Below are 23,734 nucleotides of genomic sequence, written 5' to 3' on the forward strand. Positions count from 1 at the left end.
GCTACTACACCCTTTGAGCCTGCTCTGCCATTCATTAAGATCATGGCTGATCTGATTGTAACCTCAGCTCCACACTCCCGTCTACCCAGATAACCCTCCACCCCTTACTTATCAAGAATCTATCTACCTCTGCCTTAAAAATATTCAAACAATCTGCTTCCACTGTCTTTTGAGGAAGAGTGTTCCAAAGGCACTCAACCCTCTGAGAAAAAATTTCTCCTCATCTCCGTTTTAAATGGGCAACCCCTTATTTTTAAACAGTGACCCCTAATTCTAGATTCTTCCACAAGAGGAAACCTCCTTTCCATATTCACCCTGTCAAGACCCTTCAGGATCTTATATGTTTCAATCAAGTCGCCTCTTACTCTTCTAAATTCCAGCGGATACAAGCCTAGCCTGTCCAACCTTTCCTTATAAGACAACCCGCCCACTCAAACCTTCTCTGAACTGCTTCCAATGCATTTACATCCTTCCTTAAATAGAGACCAATACTGTACACCGTATAGAAATATCGTATAGGAATTTATAATAACTGGTAATATGAATATAAGGACAGAATGAATAACTTTAAAATGGGGGCTAAATTACATCTTCATGGCCTGGACTACTTATTCCCCTACCCTCTAACTCCACTTCAGCTGAAGACTATACATAGTCCTTGCTTGCTGCATGTAACACTATAGGCGATCAACTAATTTATAGCAATCAAATAAGAATACTATTTTTTATCTTTTGTAGCACCGGTAACTGTACGATGCCTGCAGGACTTGGCAAGAATTTACATTCGCCGTAATCTTAGAAACTTGATAAATCAAGAGATTCAGGCCAAAGGCATTCCTCAGAAGGTTGCACCAAAACGGAAGCGCAAGAAGCTTCGCAGGCGTAAAATTGATACCTATGTATTTGTGGGCAATCAGTTGATACCTCAGCCGTTTGACAGTGATGAGGATGATAAAATGGAAGAAAATAGGGAAGAAGAAGAAAAAGAAATGAATGAAGACTTCAAACCGGAAGAGGCTTCTCCAAATTTGCTTCGTGAAAGAATTCTGAGTCTGCCACTTCCAGAATCTTTGAAAGCATACCTAACCTTCTATAGACAAAAATAGCACTGAACAAAAATAATCCTGAAGGTATCTATGTTAACTGATATCTCTTAATTCTTCAATGTAGCATTTTCTAGAGTAATCACTCCAAAAAAGACATTTGCTTGAATATAAAGCAGGTTTCAATATTGAAAGTATGATTAAATTGGTTTGACTTGATTACTTTTAATTCATTGAGTATGAATATCTTAACCTTTACCAGTGAAGGGAATCATTATGTTCAGATGCTGAGCTCACACTTAGAGATTCAATCAGAATACTTCAGATTATACATATTAATCTTGAGATTTCTGATGACACAATAAGAACATTTTGAGACGATGGATTTCACATTTTCTATGAGAAGATGAAAAGTAGGTTATTTTTAAAGTTGCATTAAGGTTTTAAACATTTAAGTGGTGAGTACCATTTAATATAACTTGATTAACCAGATTTGCTAGTGCAATTAGCAATTTTTACTTACTTTATTACCACTTCCCTTCATAAGTCATGCATGCGCAACCATACAATAAATAACGGACATAAAGCAATGTATTTGTTTAACTTTGAGAACTATATTAACCTGAGGAAATATTTTCTGTGACAATGCAAAAAATATATATGGCCTCTCAGAACAATTCAGTACAAAAGTGGATTTAGCTATACCAGCAGTAATTGGTAATTGTACAACTACTTAATTATGTGTTTACAGCCCATAAGTTAATGACTTGGCAGGTCCTTTAATTGGGCATTGACACAAGAAAAGGTTTCATATTCATGAGGATGAATAATGTTTAGACTTAAAATATCATAATGTCCTTATACAGCAGATGCACTTTAGAATTTAGGAAAAGTTTGCCAAGACTTTTGAACTTTTTGACAAAAACTTGCTTTGTGACTTATTATTTTTTGAGCTTCATTCTTCAAGTGTTAGGACAATGAAAATGCTGTTACCTTTTTCACTTTGAAATTACTTTGGGATAGTAAATACCTTTAAACAGTACTCTGGGACCTTAGGGATTATGTAGCAAATTCGCAAAAAAGTAAGGCAATATACCATGGCCACTGATTTGCTTACTGTAGTACTTTGTTCATTTGCACCTCTCCTGAATCATTAGTTTGTGTACGGCTCAGGGAGAGGACACTGAGGGATCTTTTCTTGATAACTTGTACAGTAGGTTATACTGGTGTACCAAGATGATTAATCCATGGTGGATTGTGAACTTGGTGATGATACTTGGAGTGATATTCAGGTAAATATTAGACTTTTTGTACAGACATTGAAAAATCTTTTTTCCTGCACTGTTTGTCATTTGACCTATTATATACAGTAGTTAAAAAAATAGATGTATTTTCATAGATATGTAATTTTCTGCAACTTTGATCAAGAAAAATAAATTCATCTTTAGAAGTGTTGCTTTTTGGTGTCAAAAATATGGTTTGCTTCGTTTCATAGAATTACTAATTGCAAACACTTGCAGTTCAGTGAAAGTTCAATTTAAATGAATACGTTTGCTTCTGTATACATTTATTTGGGGAAATATTTTGCAATAAAATTGATATTGTTTGTCATATCTGTGCAGTAATTTTATATGGTCTGCTTTTTGATTGGTTGGATTTAAATAAAATGTACCATTATTTCAAAAAAGATGAATGTGCAGAATGGCACCAGCAAAATGGCCTGCCTTTTAATGAGCTATTCCTTTTTCTAAAAATTGCAAATAGTTATTCAACAAAAGCTTTGCAAATATTTATTCAGGCAATAGCTAATGGGCTTTCTTCACAGCACTGTTTAAATGCATATTTAGCTAGCAACCAGCACTAAAGTTTGTGAGCTTTCTCATCAGTTTTGAAATGAAGTATTCAATTGAGCAGAATAAGATTGGAGCTGAAATTGCTCAATCTCACTCTGCTGGATTAAGTGGTAAAGCAGAAATCTCAATGTATGTGTGGTCACCACACCTGACCCTGCTAGAGCATCTGTAAACTGAATGGGGTTGCCTAATCTTAATAGCAGAGTGTCTGTGCTAACATGGATGTATTGTAGGCAGTCGTTAGATGTTGAGGGGATGGGCGGGGGTAATGGGAGCAAGATGCTGTGCTGTGTGGCCGCATAGGAACGCTGCAGGCAGTCCTGCAAAAAATATTGACGTTCAAGTATTTGGCCAAAAATTTTTTCAAGGCTCATTTCTGGAGCCATTAAGACCATGACTTAGGTATAAAGACATTATGGACCTCACATACATCTTTTATGATAATGTGGGACTCACTAGCAGCAGGAGCCACATGCTATATCACCCTGCCAGCTCTGCATACATTAGTAACTTAAGTCCTAAGCAGGAATTTCCTTTGGCTGCTTTTCTGTGTGGAAATGGGCTATTTCTGCATAATACCTGATTTTTCCTATCCTACCAGGATGCTCTGTCTCATCCCTCTGCTTTGACCTGTAATTGCATCACTGCTCTGAGGGAATTGAGGCCAATTAACCTTAAAGCATCGATGGAGCAACAGTGCAATTGGAGTAGGTAAACTTTGATCAGGGATATATCTGGAAATAATGGGCAGAATTTTCCGGCTGACGTGCGGATGGCGTAGCCCACACGTCAGCGTGTAAAATGTTGCGCGCTGATGTCAGCGCATGGCATCGTGATATTTCGGTTGCCAGGCGCACTCAGTTTGCCTGCCATTAATTGAAGGGCTCATTAAGGCCCTTAACTTGCCAATTGTCCAGGATTTTGAGGGGCCCGTGCAAATTTCAGATCGGTGCATGGGCCCAACGGGCAGGCGGGTAGGAGATTATTTAAAAAAACGTTTGCAATGTCGGGATATGTGGACTCAGAGGGGTTGTTCATGTTTTACATGAAGTTATAATTGGTGAAAGTGTTTAAAACTTGCCTGTGTGATTGGTAATAGTTCTCATCAATGTCCAAGAGGTTTTTGTGTAATTTGAAACCAGTCTGCAGACAGCATTCTTTTTCAGCCTTGAAGCTTTCCGGAGACCTCCATTTAGCCTGGGGCTATGGGTTCTGACCTCTCCAGTGGAGGCAGCTCCCCTGAGGAGGAAGGGAGGGATAGAATAAGGAGGAAGCCAGGACTGAATAATCAGCCTCCAGGGGAGCCATCTTTGGGTGTCCAAGCGCAAGCACAAGGGGTGCAGGGCCAAGAGGTTGTCCAAGGTGCAAGGGGCCACAGACGACGCCACTATCTTGCTGCCAGGGTATACAGACGGCAAAGCAGCTACCTCAATATGACTGAGGTGCAGTGCCGAAGGAGGGTCTGACTCTCAAGGGAGACAGTCAACCATATCTGTCAGATGATTGGCCCTGAGACCTCCCTTAACTGTGTGGGAGGACACTCCATGCCAGCGGCTCTGAAACTCTCAGTTGCCCTCCACTTCTATGCCTCTGGCTCCTTGCAGGGCTCAGTGGGTGATCTTTGTGGTGTCTCCCAATCAGTTGTCCACGCTTGTGTCAAACAGGTTACAGACGCTCTGTTCAGATGGGTATCCACCTTTATCCACTTCCGCTGCGACCAGGCAAGTCAGGCACAGCGAGCCAGAGGCTTTGCAGCCATTGCTGGCTTCCCCCGCGTCCAGGGTGCTGTAGATTGCACACATGTGGCCATCAAGGTGCCAGCAGGTGAGCCTGGTGCCTTTGTCAACAGGAAGGGCTTCCACTCCATGAATGTGCAGATAGTGTGTGATCACAGGATGCATATTTTACAAGTCTCTGCAAGGTTCCCAGGCAGCTACCACGACGCCTACAGCTTCAGACACTCCCAGGTGCCGGGGCTCTTCAGTGCTCCAGCTCGGCTGGATGGTTGGCTGCTGGGTGACCAGGGCTATCCACTGCGAAGGTGGCTCATGATGCCACTACACCGTCCAAGAACAGAAGCTGAGCAGCGATAGGAGCCAGGGCACCACAAGGGCTGTGGTGGAGAGAGCCATTAGTCTTCTCAAGATGCGCTTCCGTTGCCTTGACTGCTCAGGGGGCGCACTCCAGTACCCCCCAGATCGCGTCTCTCTATAGTGGTAGTCTGCTGCGCCCTGCACAATCTTGCGCTGGAAAGGGGGAATGGAATTGATGATGAAGACCTTGACGCCCTGGATGAGGCTGCACATGATGAATCCAGCAGTGCCTCAGAGGATGAGGAAGCACAGGGCAATGATGAGGGGCAGCACACCGACCCGCTACTGCACCAAGGAGGCAGGGATACCCGGGACAATTTAATCCAAAGAATCTTCAGCTAGCTCCACACACATGGATCAGCAGGAACAGCATTGTCTGGAACTTCCACACGTGGCACTTAGGTTCTACATCTTCCACCTTATCAGCTGCAACTAAGGCCTTAGTACAGGAACGTCAATCTCCACTCAAGCATTCATGATAATTATGTGAAAAAGAAAAAAGCACCACAATGAGAATACCCTCAGCCATGGTAACAAAGGTGGACTTTATTGTGTCCAAAATTAAAACGCACATGATTTTTTTCAGAATGACAAAAAAATAGGTCCTATTCTAAGGCCAACACAAAATCACCAGTGACATACCCGGGGAGTGCCTAAGGTGCCTTATGCTTACGTTTCTGGGTGCTACGTCTACGTGCTGCCCCATCACTCGGAGTGGCTTGTGAGACAGCCTGCTGACTCTGCTGTCCTATTGGCCTAGATGACCTTGGCGGGCATCCTCTGGCCCGTGGAGCCTGTGATGGCCCCGCCTTGGAGGGAGAGGCCATTTCCTGAACTGGCACCTCCCCAGTTGTTGCAGCCTCAACGCAAGAAATGTTGACTGGCAGAGGGGTGGAGGAGCTGCTACCCTCATCCGGAGCACCCTGAGAGGAGCTCGCAGCGACGACAGGCAGCTGCTGCGCCAACGTGAGGTCCAAATCTACCTCCCTGCTCACCGCAGATGCATGGGCACAGAGTGCCGATGCTTGGTGTCCACAACAGCTCCCACAATGGGAAAGACCACCTGTGGCCAGTACCGCTGTGAGGGCTTGCAGGTCAGAGCATATCCCAATCATATTTTGATCCATTTGGTTAAAGCCCCTCTGAGAGTCGCCAATCTCTCATTGAAGGAAGCCTGATGCTCTGCCCTGAGGGCGGATTCTTCACGTGCACTCTGCCTGGACTCCTCCGTCGCAGAGAGCAACTGAACTATTCCCTCATGCAACCCTGCCAGAGGCAAACGCACTTCCTGCTGCCTATCCTGCAGCTGATGCAATGGGGACAACTCCAGAGGCACGTCATTAGTGCCAGACTCAGCATATGCCTCATCCCCTGCAGCCCTCCGGCTGCTGGAGCCATCAGCACTCTCTGCCCCTACCATCTCCTCCAGCGATCATGATGTGCCCTCTCCACTGTGACCCGGGACACTAGCCAACGGTAAAGTCCCCTCCGAGGTGTAGGTGTCTGCGCTGGTGCCTGGCTGGCTGAAATGATGTGCTGCAAGTTGCACATGTTGCCCCTCAGGTGTGGAGGGGGGGCTGCAGTGCGGACGTGTGGGTCGCTCTGGTGGTGATGCTAAAATTAACAACAAGGACAGTGCATCAGTTAGCGTTCATTCAGTTCAACCTTTCATCCCTTTCCCCACCCCCAGCCTCATAAGTCGCTCACCCTTAAAGACTCAAAGGAGAAGAACATTGGTGAGGTGGAAATCAGTCAAGACGGGCCCCAACCATTAAACGCACATGCAGACAGGCTGGTCAGATGGCCTCATGAATGCCACATGGCTTGTTATGAACCATAGGAGTGGGGAGAGTGCGGGGGTACCTGATGTGGATGCATTGTTGCCTGGATAGTGGCGGGGCTGAGGAAACATCTCAAACAGTTGTGACATTTTCCGCCGAACACGGGAGATTGAGAGGTCATATTATTGCCCTTCATTCCGTAAGGAGGGGCATAGACCAGGTGGCCAGAAGGCAACATTTCCCCTTGGTGCAGGAATAAGTAACGTGGTGGCATTCATCTAAGTTGAGTGCCATGAGGTACACAGCTGAAGTGCTGAGGACCTTTTGGACAAAGTAATGTGGGGCGCACTGGCTGAAAGGGTGCAGGAGGTCCCAAGCCCCCTAGAATGGATTAAGTCTTTGGCTGTGCAGCAGCGATCCAATGGCATGTGAGACCATGGTGATAGTGGTCACAAATGGGATAAGGTGACTTTGGAAGGTGGTGGAGACGCTGTTCCTCAAGGAGACGAGGGCCCCTGCTGTATGACCCAAACGTCAGAATGTCTCAGTCTGTGAATGAGCATTGTTGCAGCATTAACGATTGCAGCAACCATTAGTGGATTGGATGGTGGGCAGACAGAGTGGATGGGACTGTGGACCTCAAATACCTACCCGCTGGATCCCAGCCTTGCCGCCCTGGCCTCCTGCCCAGCTCCATGGCCTGCTTCTTGAAGGGTGTGAGGCCCTGGAGGAGAGCCCGCCCGCCTCCAGTCCTCAGGCACTCCTGGGCATTGTGGTTACTTTTTGCCTGCAAAACAGAGAAGAGGTTTTATTGGGGCAGCTCGCTCATGTACTCTGCATGCGCACGCCGCATCCCAACCACATTGGCCCATCTGAGGCCTCCAGCGGCTCCTGTCCACACTACTAGTGATGAGTCCCCAGAAGATAGTACGGCTGGTCCCAACCTCCTCCCACAACGGTCCCCTTGGACACATTCGGCGTCCATCACTTTGAACAGCACACGGGTCCTAGCGCCCATGGCAAGGAGGAGCAAATAGGTACGGCGCCGATACCAGCAGATGGGACTTGCACAAAAGACCTTGAGGCACCCCTTGGACCATCTCATTACCATCAATATGATATGTGTTGGAGTTCTGAGTATGTGTCTACCGGCCTCCCCTGCAGCTTGCCCCCAAACTACTCAATGCCACAGAAACCAACATATGCTGCGCAGAAAGCCCTTCTTCTCCCCAACTACTAAGGCTGATGTAAGCATTGTCAGTACCCATTTGCCCACCCAACGTGCGACAGATGCCCTATGCAGTAACGGCAGCCATACATGGTGGGGGGGAGGTCAAAGGCTAAGGCTGCCTTCTGGGTCAAATGGTCAAAACAGACATGGTACTCACCCGTCTGGAGCGCAGCAAATCATTGAATCGTTTTCCGCCCTGGGTGCCAGTGTGCCGGACGTCATCATGGGCACTTACAGCCTCATCCACCTCGTCCCACGCCTGGCTGGTGACATGGGGGGCCGCCCTCCTCCCATCCTCAGGATACAGAATCTGACCCCGGTTTCCTACCTCTTGCAGGAGGACAGCAAAGCATGCATCGGAAAATCTGGGGGCACAGTGGCCCCCTGCTGGCCTCTCCTGCAGCCTGCCCCGTCCTCCTCTGCCCTCCATGCAGCATTTCTTGATCTCTGAGTGGCCATGGTTCACTGCCTCAAGCAGGCTGCCTGGCCATTCTTTAAACAGGCTGCTGGCTCCCCATTGGAACCGGCAGTCTGAGGCCGCCCGCCCCGGCGACTATTTTCCCGTTCTTCGCGGGAGTCGCAAAGCCGCGGTGCAGGCCTTAATTGGCCCGCCCGTGGAAAATGGTGGATTGGCCCGTTTTGCCAGCGGCAATTGGCCGCCCGCCCACCGCCGAGTCGGTTGGGCCCGCCTGACCGACGAACGGAAAATTCTGGCCAATGTGTTTGATTTTAGCAGTTAGCGGCAGGGAAATTTAATATTAAAAAAATGGAAAGCAGTTTGCACTTTATTTTCCCCAAGATCAATATAGAGAGACTTTTAACTGTGTTGTGTGTATTAGATTTCCAGAGGTGAGGTTGGAGTAATTGCTCTTGACATCAAGGCAGCATTTGATATGTGGCATCAAGAAGCCCTAGTAAAGTTGAAGTCAATGGGAATAAGGGGGGGAAAACTCTCCACTTGATAGGATCACACCTTAACAAAGAAAGATGGTTGTGGTTATGGGAGACAAATCATCTTAGCTCCAGGACATTGCAGGAGTTCCTCAAGGAATGTCTTGGGTCCAACCTTTCTCTGCTGTCTTATCAATGCCTTTCCATTGTAAGATCAGATACGTTTATTGCCATTCACAATTGCTCAGATTTAATAAAGCTACCCATGCCTACATGCAGCAAGACCTGGCTAACATCCAAGTTTCACTTAAAGGGAACAACTAATACTTATGCCACAAAAGAGCCAGACAATGACCATCTCCCAATATGAGGAAATCTAACCATCTCCCCTTGGGATTCAATGGCACCACTATGGTTGAAGCCACCATCATTGATCCTGAGGGTCACCATTGACCAGAAACTTAACTGGATTAGCCATATATATATATATATATATATATATATGGTGGCTACAAGTGCAAGTCAAAGGCTGGAAATTCTGTGGTGAGTAAGTTGCCTCCTGACTCCCCAAGGACTATCCATTAAATACTGTGGCTACAAGAGCAGGCCAGAGGTTCAGTATTCTGTGGTGAGTAACTCACCTCCTGACTTCCCAGAGATTTTCCACCTCCTATCGGGGGCATGTCAGGAGTGTGATGGAATTCTGACCACTTGCCTGGATGAGTGCATTTCTCAACAATACTCGAAGCTTGACATCAGAGTGAACAATGTAGCCTGCTTGATTTGCATCCCATGCACCATCTTAAATGTTCAGTCCTCCACCATGTGTGCAACATGGCTGCTTTGTGTACCATCTACAAGATGCACTGCAGAACTTGCCAAGGCTTCTTAAAGAGTACCTTTCAAACCCATAACATCTACCACCTATAAGAACAAAGGCAACAGGCACATAGTTACACATTCTCCTGAATTAGAAATATATTACCATTCCTTCATTGTCCCTGGTCTGAAACCCTGGAACTCCCTACTTGACAGCCCTGTGGGTGTACCTGTACCATACTCATTACAACAGTAAGAAGTTAGATCAACACCACCCTTTTCAGGGGAAATAGGAATGGACAATAAATGCTGGCCTTGCCAACAATACCTGCATTCCACAAACAAAAAAAAAGTAAGATTCTCTAGTAAAATCAAATCAGCTAGTTTTGCATTACATTTCAAATAATGACACTTGATGAAAGCCAGCAACTTTATAATTTGGGGGTGGGGTAGCTAATACACAGGTTTTTAGCAAGTGGATCTGCCTTTTCACTTCTATTTAAAGATTTTGGAAAAATATATTGGCCTGATTTATAGTTGAGGTAATACCATAGCACAAACTGTGCTACATTATTACCTAAAAAGCCAGTTTAGCAGGAAGTTCATGGGTATAAATCCTAAGATTTGCAGATCTGTTCATTCAGTACAAAGGAAAAACTGTACTTTGGATATGAGTAAACTGCTAGCAAGAGAAATGATGGTTAGTTTCCTGAACTTTGAGAAGTTGGTTTAATCTGAGGATGAATCAAGATTCTTAAAATACGAATATTAATACATAAATTTAAACCAGATAAATTGAAACTCTGGATTCACTCAAGAATTGGGAATTGAAAATAGGAATTGGGAATTGAGTTGGGAAAGAATTCAACTGTGATAGCACCTGCAAGCTTGCCTCTGGGCTGCAGAGATTTGATTTTAAAAAAATAACAAAGCAAAAATGTCTCCTCACTGTTGAAATAAAGACTTTACTAATTGAAGAATTAAGGTATTTGATTTGCCACAATTATAAGGAACATATTGATGATAATTATATGAAGCCTATGAAGAGATAGCCAGTGAAAAACTTTCATTAGCTTGACGAATTTGATATGTAGCTTTTACCAATTTATTTTGAATTATTTTAAAGGGACTGGACATAGCAGGAATTAAGAGAATGTCAAATGTTTGAATTTCTTCAGAAAACATGGGCAGAATTTTGCCCTCGGATGGCGTGCGGGCCCCACTGGCTCGGCGGCGGGTGGACAGCTGACCCCCGCCACTGAGACAGGGTCCGCCGCCATTTTGAGTGGGCGGGTCAATTAAAGCCCACCCAGCGGCCTGCCCGACAGGAAGTGCTATGCGCTTCCTGTTCCGGGGGGGAGGGAATCCTCATCTGTCAAAGTGCGAAAAGAGTGCACTGCTCCATGAGGCAAAGTCCTGTCTCAGGGAAATTCGTGACAGGTAAGTAAAGTCTAAAAATAGATAAATATTGAAATTATTAACATGTCCCACCTCATGTGACAATGTCACACGAGATGGGACATGTTAATAGTAAACACACAAAATTTATTAAATGTTTAAAAAATGGACATAAAACTTCATCCTGCCAGTGGATGAAATTTCATGAATAATCTGGAGCCCGCTGGGGCTCCTGGCCTGCCCACCAGCCTTAAGCTTGGACGGGCAGGTCTTTAATTATCTTAACTAGCTGATTTTGCTGTCCGCCCACCTTCCTAAAAATTTAAAGGGACCGGGATGACGTCGGGGATTCCTCCTGACGTCAACCCGTGTCATTTTCCCCTCGGCAACCGGGCCCCGCCCCCAAATCGCCGAGGGGAAAATCCTTCCCTATGATTTAATTCTTTGGGAGTTTAGTTAGCCATATAATTGAAAGCCAATATTTAAAATTTAAATGTTCACTTTTTAAGGCGTACATATTAAAAAATAGTCAGGACCTGAAATTCCACCCTGGCACTAGGTGCATCTCTGATGGAAAGGAATCAGCTCTGTTGGAATTCTGACCCATGAGTAAAAAGCTGGGATTCTACTGGATGGATCTTCTGCCCATTGTCCTACATCGTGGGAACGTGTCTTTAGTCCCTAGGAAAATCCATTTTGTCTACCATCTGTTTGGTGCTGCTGAGTTCCTCAGGAAGCCATAGTTACCCAGCTGCTTAACTGTGTCGTTCATCCCAGGCCTCTTCTGCTTCAGCAGGGAAGCATGGAGCTGCTCTGACATTCCAGGCTTCTACCAGTGCAGAAAATGTTGGAAATACTCAGCAGGTCTGGCAGCATCTGTCAGAATGAAACATAATAAATGTTTCAGGTCTGTGACATTTCATCAGAACTGGAAAAAGTCAGAAATGTAATATGGTTTGAGCAAGTGAAAGGTGGGAAGGTGAGAAGAAGAGCAAAAAGGAAGATAAGTGATCGGGTAGAATGCAGGAGAGATTAAATGACATAAGGGTTCATGGTGCAAGGCCAAAGGGCCAAGTAAAGAAACCAAAGATGTGTCTAGAGGAGGTGTGATTGGCAGGATAGCTGCTGCCTGAATGCAGGGTAAAGTGAATAAGGAAGAAATGAGAGAAAAACAAACCAGAAAAGAAACACAAAAAACGAGGGCAGGGGTTATGATCTAAAATTCTTGAATGCAATGTTGAACTGAGAATGTTTCAAAATCCCTAAGCAAAAGGTGAGGCACTATTACTTGAGCTTCACTGGAACACTGTCGCAGACCAAGGACAGAGAGGTTATTGTAGGAGCAAGGTGGAGAATTAAAATTGCAGATGATTGGAAGTTGGGGTCATGCCTATTGACTGAACGAAGTTCTCTGCAAAGTGATCCTTCAGTCTACATTTGGTCTCCCCATAGGGGGTCCCCATTGAGGGGACCATACCATGAGCAGCAAATGCAGTATACCAAATTGAAAGAAATACAAGTAAATCAGTGTTTCAATTGGGAAGGAGTGCTTGGTGCCTTGGTGAGAAGGGAGGTGAGGACAAGGGGGACCCTATCGTGGTTCTGGAATGGCAGGGAGTGGTGAGATCATAAATATGTGAAATAGAATGGTCTGGGTCACGGGCCCCGTCAACGACATTGGGGAGGAATCCTCAGCTGACAAAAAAGATGTATCATAAGTATTAGTATGGAAAGTCGCATCACCCGAACAGATGCGATGGAGGAGGAGAAACTGGGACAATGGAATAGAGGCCTTACAGGAAGTAGTGTGTGAGGAAGTGTAGTCAAGGTAGCTGTGGGAGTCAGTGGGCTTATAGTAAATATTATTCGCTAGCCTATCCCCAGAAATGGAGCTGGAGAAGTCAAGGAAGGGAAAGGAAGAATTAGAGGTAGACCAGGTGAAGGTGAGAGAAAGATGGAAATTGGAAGCAAAGCCAATGAAATTTTCCAGTTCAAGATGAGAGCAGGAAATGATGAACTAGGGGCCTGAGTATGCTATAAAGAATGTTCCACATATCCCACAAAATGGCAGGTATGCTAGGACCCATGTGGATACCCATAACAACATATTTTACTTGGAGTTAGCAAGTGAATTTGAAGGGAAAGTGGTTGGAACAATTCCAGCCAGAAGAAGGTGGTAGTGGTGGATGGGGACAGTTTGGGCTTCTGTTCAAGAAGTGGAGAGCTCTCAGACCGTCCTGGTGGGGGATGGAGGTGCAGAAGGATTGGACATACACGGCGAAAACAAGGCGTTAGGGCCAGAAAACTAGAAACTGCTGAAGCGAGGGAAAGCATTGAAAGAGTCATCAATGTAGATGGGAAGAGACTGGACAAGGGGAAAAGAAAAGTCGCAATTGGAAGAAATCAGCTCTGAGGCAGGAACAGGCTGATACGATAGGTCTACCAGGGCAGTCCTATTTGTGGATCTTGGGAAGCAGGTTGTTTAGGGTTGGAGGGCCATGAGGTTAGAAGTTGTGGAGAGAAGATCACCAAAGGAGATGAGGTCAGTGACAGTCCTGGAAGCAATGGCTTGTTGTTCGGTGGTGTGGTAGGGGGAGGTAGGAAGAAGTTAGAGAGTTGGTATCCAGTTTCTCCTAGGTAGAGATCGGTATGCCAGACAGCAGTACCACACTTGTCAGCTGGTTTGAAGACACCATGAAACCTCATGTCATTTAATCTCTCCTGCCTTTCATCTGATCACAGGCCTTCACTTTTGTTGTTCTTCCTCCCCATCCACCGTGCACCCCGCCCCCCACCCTTTCATTTGCTGAAATCCTATTACATTTCTGTTTTTTCCCAGTTCTGATGAAAGGTTACAGACCTGAAATGTTGACTCTGTTTCTCTCTCAGACGCTGCCAGACCTGCTGAGTGTTAGCAGAATTTTCTGTTTTAATTTCAGATTTCCAACATCCACAGTATTTTGTTTTTGTGTTTGTGCAGGCAGTACCAATGTTCCCTTAAAGGAACAAAGTGCCCACTCTGAACATGCCAATAACCCCTTCCCCATGATTGCACTTTATTAAACAAGTGCTTAATTAGTTGTATGATTTGAAACTCATGTTTAAGAATCTGCAACCTTGAAGGCTTTACATTTTTTAATATGCTACGAAAGTCGATTTAAAAGGAACAGAAAATACTTGCAGGTGTCAATGAGGATAATCTAAAAACAATGCTTAAAAATTGCCAATAAAACACCAGAAAATAACTGTCCCTGCTGTGCTTAAGAATCTGGTCATACTTTTATGAGAACCTCTGATGAAATGCCTCTGCAGGAATCTAATATAACAGGCTCTGTAACCGAGCGGCTTGGTCAGTTTTATGGGCAGTGATGCATTTGATAGCATAAAATACCAAGGTGATTTAGGCCTATTGTAGTTATGAATTTAATTTGCTTATTCTCAAAGTTCTATGTTCTTTGAAGTCTCAGAATTGGTCCTGCGCAGGTTCCTCAAGTATCTATGAGTGCAAATATGGAGGACATTCAAGACCTATCTTTCTAAGGTGCTAATTTTCTTGGAATGTTTTGGTTGCAAAATTGAGCTCTGTAGCAGCTGTAGTTTCTGAGGAGCTCTCCAGTACTCACCAGGGTGTTCTGCTGGATCCTCCACAACCTTGCCATCATGAAGGCAGAGCCCTTGCTACCAGAAGTATGGTGAGCGACTCAGGAGGAGGAGGAGGAAATGGAGCAGTAGGAGGAAGGGAGGAGGTAACCAGCACATCGCCTATCGGGCCAGATTGTCTGTGACTTCATCATTCGATTACGGTTCCTATGAACACAGCCCCGAATCCCCATTGTATAACAGTGACACACCTTACTTTCCCCGTGTAATGGACCATCACAGTATCCTCTTGGCCACAATATTGAAATTAAAAACCACCCCAAAACAAATATTCCAATACTCCATACAAAAGTCATCCCTGTTGATTACCTGTCTTGAGTGCCTTTACCTGGCCAACTGATCCTGTGCACACCAGTGGTTGCAGCATGGCTGGTGGAAGACATTCAGTGGGGGATACTGCAGAAGGCCTTGTAGGATGACCTTGAGCAACTCTTGAGTTTAGAAGACCCTGCTTCAGCCTATACCACCTTAGCATTGATGACAGCAGTTTGAGCTGGCTGGCTGATGGGCAAAAGCAAGGGCACTAAAGGGCAGTGGGGGAAGCACAAATGCTGTCATCCTGAGAGAGGGCAGGAGGGTCATGTTCTTTGAAGCCGCTATTACTCCCCTGGGGCAGCGCCTCAGCAAACTGAGTAATCTGCTGGAGGACAGATTGGGACACCTCTGTGAGACTTTGGAAGCCCTTTTAAGTACTGGTGGCCGCAGCCATTTTGGGAACGTTCTGAGGCTGCATGGCACCAAGTTGGATTTGCATGGCTACATGCTGAGATTTCATTATCTCAGTGTGAGTTGACTGCATTTGACTGAGTGTGGCATCAAGGAGCCTTAGCAAAACTGGAGTCAATGGGAATAAGGGTGAAAGCTCTCCGCTGGTTGGACTCATACCTAGCACAAAGAAAGATGGTTGTTGTTGTTGGAGGTCAATCATTTCAGCTCCAGGGCATCACCACAGGAGTTCCTCAGGGTGATGTCCTAGGCCCAACCACCTTTAGCTACTTCATCAATGATCTTCCTTCCATTATAAAGCCAGAAATGGGATGTTCGCTAATGATTGCACAATGTTCAGCACCATTCATAACTCCTCAGTTACTGAAGCAGTTCATGTCCAAATGCAGCAAGTCCTAGACAATACCCAGGCTTGGGCTGGCAAGTGGCAAGTAACATTTGTGCCACACAAGTGCCAGGCAATGACATCTCCAAGAAGAGAAAATCTAACTATCACCCCTTGATGTTCAATGGCATTACCATCGCTGAACCCACTACTATCAACATCCTGGGGGGTTACCATTGACCAGAAACTGAGCTACTCTAGTCATATAAATACTGTAGCTACAAGGGCAGGCGAGATGTTAGGAATCGTGTGACGAGTAACTCACCTCCTGACTCCCCAAAGCCTGTCCACCATCTACAAGGCACAAGTCAGGAGTGTGATGGAATACTCTCACTTTGCCTGGATGAGTGCAGCTCCAACAGCACTCAAGAAGCTTGACACCATCCAGGGCAAATCAGCCCGCTTGACTGGCACCAAATTCACAAACATTCACTCCCTCCACCACCAACGCACAGTAGCAGCATGTGTACCATCTACAAGATGCACTGCAGAAACTCACCAAGGCTCCTTAGGCAGCACCTACCAAACCCACGTCCACTACCATCTAGAAGGACAAGGGCAGCAGACACATGGGAACACCACCACCCAGAAGTCCCCCTCCAAGCCATTCACCAAGCTGACTTGGAAATATATCGCTGTTCCTTCACTGTCACTGGGTCAAAATCCTGGAACTCCCTCCCTAACAGCACTGTGGGTGTACCTACACCACATGGACTGTAACGGTTCAAGAAGGCAGCTCACCACCACCTTCTGAAGGGCAACTAGGGATGGGCAATAAATGCTGGCCCAGCCAGCGAAGCCCATAACTCATGAATGAATTAAAAAAAACCCTTCCCTAGTATAGCCGTCGCCCTGCAGCATCTTCTCTTGCTTGAGGCCACTTCTTCCACTTCCCCAGGCTATCCATAGCCCTGCAGCCGTTGTAAGTAGAGACCTGCCTGTGACCCCCTTAAAAGTGATGCGGTGCTGTCTGTGAAGCCTGATGCTGATGACTGATACCCAAAGCAAGGTAGGCAAGCAAGTCTCAAAGTCCCAAGTGAAGTGCATCTCGCCAGGTGTACATCACTTTTAAAAAAAAATCATTCACGGGATGTGGGCTTTGCTGGCTGGGCCTTCAGTATCTGAGGAGTCACGAATGTGCTGAACATTGTGTAATCATCAGCGAACATCCCCACTTCTGAACTTATGACGGAAGGAAAGTCATTGATGAAGCAGCTGAAGATGGTTGGGCCTAGGACACAAGCCTGAGGAAATCCTGAAGTGGTGTCCTGAAGCTGAGATGACTGACCTCCAACAACCACAACCATCTCCCTTTGTGCTAGGTATGACTCCAACCAGTGGAGAGTTTTCACCCTGATTCCCATTGACTCCAGTTTTGCAAGGGCTCCTTGATGCCGCACTCGGTCAAATGCTGCCTTGATGTCAAGGGCAGTCACTCTCACCTCACCTCGGGAGTTCAGCTCTTTTGTCCATGTTTGAACCAAGGCTGTAACGAGGTCAGGAGCTGAGTGGCCCTGGCGGAACCCAAACTGGGCATCAGTGAGCACGTTATTGCTAAGCAAGTGCCACTTGATAGCACTGTTGATGACCCCTTCCATTACTTTACTGATGATGCAGAGTAGAGTGATGGGGCGGTAGTTAGCCAGGTTGGATTTGTCCAGCTTTTTGTGCACAGGACATACCTGGGCAATTTTCCACATAGCCGTGTAGATGCCAGTGTTGTAGCTGTGCTGGAGCAGCTTGGCTAGGGGTACCTCTGCTGGGTCTGTCCTGTTGGTGGGACAGGATATACCCAAGGATGGTGATAGTGGAGTTTGGGACATTATCTGTAAGGTATGATTCTGTGAGGATGACTATGTCAGGCTGTTGCTTGACTAGGCTGTGAGACAGCTCTCCCAATTTTGGCACTAGCCCCCAGATGTTAGTAAGGAGGACTTTGCAGGATCAACAGGGCTGCGATTGTCATTGCCGTTTCCGGTGCCTAGGTCGATGCCGGGTGGTCCATCTGGTTTCAATCTTTCCTTGTGTCTTTGTAGTGGTTTGTTACAACTGATTGGCTTGCTAGGCCATTTTAGAGGCATTTAAGAGTCAACCACTTACGTTCAGTCGTGAAACACTTCAGCATGCATTCACACCAATGTGCCCGGGTGATCCAACATGGGGGGAATGATTCCAGCAAGTGAGCTTATAATGATATGCAGATGTATTACAATGAAGTTCCCAACATGCGGCAGCGAGAAACAAGGCCCATACATTGACAGATGGAGCGGACGATTGCAAACTGGTTTCACAAGGTTGTGAAACACAGTTTTGGCCTTTCTGCCATATTGCCCGCTCATGCCCGCCATGATGCCCGACACCAGCGGGCATGGAAAATGCCATCCTCTGTGTCTGTGTGAGAGGGGAGAGTGTGAATGTGTGTGTATGAGAGGGGTGAGTGTGAGTGTGTGTGTGAGAGATGAGAGAGGGGAGAGTGTGTGTGTGAGAGGGGAGAGTGTGTGTGTGAGAGGGGAGAGTGTGAGTGTGTGGGCAGAATTTTCTGCCTGTCGGGCAGACGGGCCCGACCCAATCTCCGGCGGGCAGGGAGCCGATCCCCGCCGGAGAAGCGGGCCCCGCCGCCATTTTAAGTGGGCGGGCCAATTAAGGCCCACCTGGCGGGAAACGCTATGCGCTTCCTGTGTGAGCGGGGGGGGGCGGGATTCCCCAAAAGTGAGAGTGCGCTCTTTCGCTCATGCGCATGAAAGAGTGCACATCTCCCTGAGGCTAGGGAGATCATTGAAAGTTGCACAAACATTTAAAATAGAGAAAAAAAAAATTCTTAACATGTACCCCTCATGTGACAATGTCACATGGGATGGGACATGTTAATAAATTTCACACAAACTTTATTAAACTTTTTAAAATCCTACATGAAATCTCATCCCGCCGGTGGATGAGGTTTCATGTTTTTTCAGAAGCCCACGGGGCTCCTGGCCTGCCCGCCAACCTTAAGGTTGGACGGGCAGGTCCTTTAATTGTTTTAATGATCCTGTCAATGGCCTCAATTGGCCATTGACAGGTTGGCGGGCGCACAGCTGATTTGGCACTCATTTGCAGGACCCCAAATAGCCTCCCCTGACGCCAGAGGACCACCAGGCTCCAGATACACCAATGTCACACCAGGCACCAGTACAGATACCAACATCTCAGTGGGCATTAGATCTTTGGCTAGAATGTTGGTGCACAGCGATGAGGGCACTTCACACTCACTTGACGTGCAGGCGGAGGACTGCAGGAGACCAGGACGATGCTGAGTTGATGATGAGCCTCTGGAGTTGTCGTTTAGACAGAAGATGCTGGATGTCCAGCAGGATGCGCCAGTGGGAGGACCTGGCAGAGATCCATGAGGGTATGTGTGCCATAGTCTCTGTTGTGGAGGAGTCCATGCGGAGCATAAGCAATGCGCTGACCCTCATGGCCGAGCCCACTGTCTCCTCCATTGAGAGAGTGGCGACTCTCATGGAGAGGCAGCTCCAGGGACAGAATGAGTGGTTCTTGGGATTGCACCCAGACCTGCAAGCCCTCACACAGGCAATGACCTCAGGTGGTCAGTGCCAGTGTGTGAGATGGATGAGGCACCCACTATCCCAGCTCGGTGCCCATCCATCAATGGCGAGCAGGGAGGTCCAGAGTGACCTCACGTTGGTGCACGAGCTGCTTGTTGTCTTTGCGGGCTCCTCTATGCACTCTGGATGATGGCAGCAGCTCCTCTGCCCCTTTGCCAGTGATCATGACATCTGATGAGGCTGCAATGACTGGGGAGATGCTAGGCATGGCACTGGCCACACCCTCCCAGGTGGGGTTAACAGAGACTCCACTGGCCAGAGGACAACCACCAAGATCATCAAGGTCAACAAGACAGCAGAGTCAGCAGGCTGCCTCCAATGCCGGTGCCAGCGAGGGGGAAGCACAGAGACACAGCATTTGCAAACGTAAGTTAAAGGCACCATGAGCACAAGAGGGACTCGTCACGGGTGATCTTCTGTTCTGGAATGTTTTGTTTATGTTTATATTTACTGGTTTGGTAATGAACACCAGAGGTGGTAACGTTAATTTGTTTTGATTGTGAAAATTACATAAATTTTGTTTTTGTCGTAATGGCTTGAGTATGCTTCACGTTTTTTTTGGTACTGGGTACACCAGTATGTAATGCTGGACATGAATGGCTTTAAACTTTATTGCACAGGCACTGAATGGACTTTGGGTTCAAATGAAAGGGTCATTTCAGACATCCGGGATGGAGGAGGCAGCCCTGGCATGAGGTGGAAGCAGATCTTAGGTAGCCTAGCTGAAGGAGCATTGGATCAAGGTATCCCTGGTGTCCTTGCCTTCCTGCAGGTTACCGAGGTCTGGCTCCACACCGTCACTGTGCTGCTCTTCTGACTCACTATTGGATACACCCTCTGTGGACAGTGCAGCTGCCTCAAGATCCCCTTCCTCCAGTGGGTCCCCCCTTGCCAGTGCCAGATTGTGGAGAGCACAGCATGCAACCACTATCAGTGCCACCCACTCTGGGGGGAATTGTGGCGCCCCCCTGAACGGCCCAGGCATCGGAAGTGCATCTTGAGAAGACCTATGGTCCTCTCTATCACTGTCCTTGTGAAGCCATGGCTCCTGTTGTACCGCTGCTCAGCCTCTATTCTTGGGTGGCGGAGAGGCGACATGAGCCACCTTTTGAGGGGATAGCCCTTGTCACCCAGTAGCCATCCATCCAGTCGGGCTGGAGCACTGAAGAGCCTCGGCACCTGGGACTGTCTCAGGATATAAGCGTCATGGGAGCTGCCAGGGTATCTTGAAAAGACTTGCAGAATCTGCACCCTGTGGTCACACACTATCTGCACGTTCATGGAGTGGAAGCCCTTCCTGTTCACGAAGGCACCCGGCTGATCCGGCGCCACATGTGTGTAGTCAATGGCACCCTGGATGTGGGGGATTCCAGCAATCGCTGCAAAGCCTCTGGCTCGCTTAGCCTGGCTGGCCTCATCCATATGGAAAGGAATAAATGTCATTACCCTCCTGAACAGAGATTCTGTCACCAGATAGACGCAACTGTGGACAGCTGATTGGGAGACTCCACATGGATCCCCCACTAAGCCCTGGAAAGACCCAGATGCATAGAAGTTGAGGGCCACTTTGACCTTCAGAGCCACTGGCATGGGGTGTCCACCCACACAGTCGGAGCTGATCTCAGGCCCAATCATCTGACAAATGGAGGTCACAGTCTCCCTGGAGAGGCGGAGCCTCCTTCGGCATTGCGCCTCAGACATATTGAGGTATCTGCATCGCTGCCTGTAAACCCTGGCAGCAGGGTAGTGGCATCTTCTGCAGCCCCTTACACCTTGGACTACCTGCTGGCCCTGCACCCCTTGTGCCTGCACCTCTCTCCCCACAGGTCCGTCTCCTGGAAGCTACATTGGGACAACTGGCCTCCTCCCCATTCTGTCCCTCTCTTCCTCCTCAGAGGAGGTGCCTCCAGCGGTGACCACAATCCCCATTACCAGGGTTACAGTTTGAAACCTGGAAGGGTCCACACAGTCAAAATCCTCTGGGGGCTTTGGAGACACCAACGAGTCCTGAAATGAAGACTAGAAATGTTAAGAAAGAAGCTCAGAACAGAGATGAAGCTGTCAAGTTCAAATAAGCAACCAGCAGCAAACTATCTCCGAAATTCCTCACTACTCACACTGGTAATGATGCTGACCCTTTTTATCTCGCCCTTGGATGAGGTTTTGCAAAATGTGGACTGTCTGCCTGCCCGTGTGACGAGTGTGAAATCGCATGGACAATGTAAAACCTGGATCAATGGTTTTAAGTGGCCTTTTAATTGATGGGAGGGGTGGCTCTGACACCTGCGTGTGCCGCCAACCTGAAGATTGCACGCGTGCTGGATGACGTTGAGACACTCACCCGGCGTCTTCTCGCACTATTTCCACCCCATCGCCAGCCCACGAGGCTTAAAATTCTGTCCTGTATGTGTGTGTGCATGGATGGAATTTTACGCTGGTGAGTTTATCCAGCCCCACCAAAGTCAATGGACTTTTGAATGAGTCACTGCATTTTACGGCCCCGTCTCCACTGTGACAGGGCCATAAAATTCCCACCAGTGTGTGTGTGAGAGAGAGGGGAGAGTGTGAGTGTGTGTGTGAGAGAGAGGGGAGAGTGTGAGTGTGTGTCTGTGAAAGAGAGAGGGGAGAGTGTGTGTGAGAGAGACGGCAGTGTGTGTGTGAGAGAGAGACGGGAGAGTGTCTGTGTGTGAGAGGGGAGAGTGTGTGTGTGTCTGTGAAAGAGAGAGGGGAGAGTGTGAGTGTGCCTGTGTGTGAGAGGGGAGAGTGTGTGTGTGGGAGAGAGGAGAGAGTGTGAGTGTGTGCATGTCTGTGAAAGAGAGAGGAGAAATTGTGAGTATGTGTGTGTGTGTGAGAGAGAGGGGAGAGTGTGAGTGTGCCTGTGTGTGAGAGGGGAGTGTGTGTGTGTGCGTGCATGCATCTGGCTCACTCCCAGTATCAGGATTCTCATTCACCCTCACCCCAAACACCAACATGCGCTGTCACCCACCCTCATCCTGAGACTGGGAGTGAGCTGGACACACACACACACATTCATACACACACACAGCCTCTCACACTCTAATCACCCTCTCACACTCTGATCATCATCTTTATTTATTACTCACTTTTTAAAAATTATCAATTTATTGGTTTGACATTGTTTTTCTTCTCAGCAAGTTGTTTCTTTTCATATGCCAGTCTTTTTTTGAAATGTGTGTTTAATGTTGTGCCAACCCTTCTCTTCCTGAAATTTGCTCATCGGCCCCTTGAGAGAAAAATATTGAAATGTGCCCCCCTCCCCCACGTGAAAAGGTTGGTCAAGTCTGCGGAAACATCAAGCAGGTCACTGCAACCTTAAGGGAGCTGAAGTTAATAGAGAGGGCTTAACGCTTCTACCAATTACAGGAAGTTATTGATAGTAGCCATGTTGCTATCAGGGTGGTGACCAGCAACCTGTGGTATATGTCACCTGGATTTCATTTGATGAGTGAATAGGTGCTCTTGGGCCACCACGTTCAAATAATGCTTGTGACTGCCAAGACATGGTGCTTTCACCTTGTGATAGTTGATGGTTCCACAACTCTTTGAAGGAGCAATATGAATGGACTGATGGCTGCTGGCATACTCCCTGCTAGCTTAGTGCTTAACATATGTCCTAACTGATGCCTTTGACATAGAAAGCCTTTCTGGTGTTTTAAAAGCCATAGGTATAATAAAAGTTGCGACTGTATTCTTAATGCGATTGCAATGAATGGACTACTGTTTAAATGTCAGAAAATTGCAGCAGTTGGACAACAAGTCAGGTATAAATGATTTTTGCTCCATTATACTGCCAAAAAAAGTTGCTTAACTAAATTACACACTGAAATCACACTAATATTGGTGTGGAATTTCTAAACACCGATGAGGCTGCTGTTAATGTTGAAAAACAGCACCACCTAAAGGCAAAACTGCAGTAAAATGTTGGCCATTTCAACAGGAACTTTCCCATGGCCTGAATTTAAGGTTTGTCAGGCGAGCACGATGAGTGAGACCGGAAGCAGATGTGAAATCTGCTCCCGCCTGCAATTGGCTGCCGAGAGCGATTTCGTGCTGGCTGGCCAATTAACAGCCGGCCAGTGTGAAACTTGCACTGAGAGAGAGGCTCAGAGTTGGCGGGGACTAGTGGGGAGGGGGTGGGAAGAGGTTAGGCGCTGGGACGAATGAGGGCGGGGTGGGGCATTTAAAAGGAGCTCCCTGAAGGCTGACAATCATTGCGGAACTGCCTCAG

The 23,734-nt window shown here is 47.1% G+C and overlaps 1 protein-coding gene across 5 annotated transcripts in view; it reads left to right on the forward strand.

Moving 5' to 3' along the window:
* pcmtd1 (protein-L-isoaspartate (D-aspartate) O-methyltransferase domain containing 1) overlaps nt 1-2,654 on the forward strand; it is an 84,222-nt gene extending 81,568 nt beyond the window's left edge. For all 5 annotated transcript variants that reach the window (XM_078540532.1, XM_078540530.1, XM_078540533.1 and 2 more), the window contains one exon: nt 739-2,654. In XM_078540532.1, coding sequence (XP_078396658.1) covers nt 739-1,106 — 368 coding nt within the window. In that variant the 3' untranslated portion in view covers nt 1,107-2,654. The remainder of the gene's footprint in view (nt 1-738) is intronic.
* Nucleotides 2,655-23,734: the final 21,080 nt, after the last annotated feature.

The sequence above is a fragment of the Cetorhinus maximus genome, chromosome 4, assembly GCF_964194155.1.
Source record: "Cetorhinus maximus chromosome 4, sCetMax3.hap1.1, whole genome shotgun sequence".
NCBI lineage: Eukaryota > Metazoa > Chordata > Chondrichthyes > Lamniformes > Cetorhinidae > Cetorhinus > Cetorhinus maximus.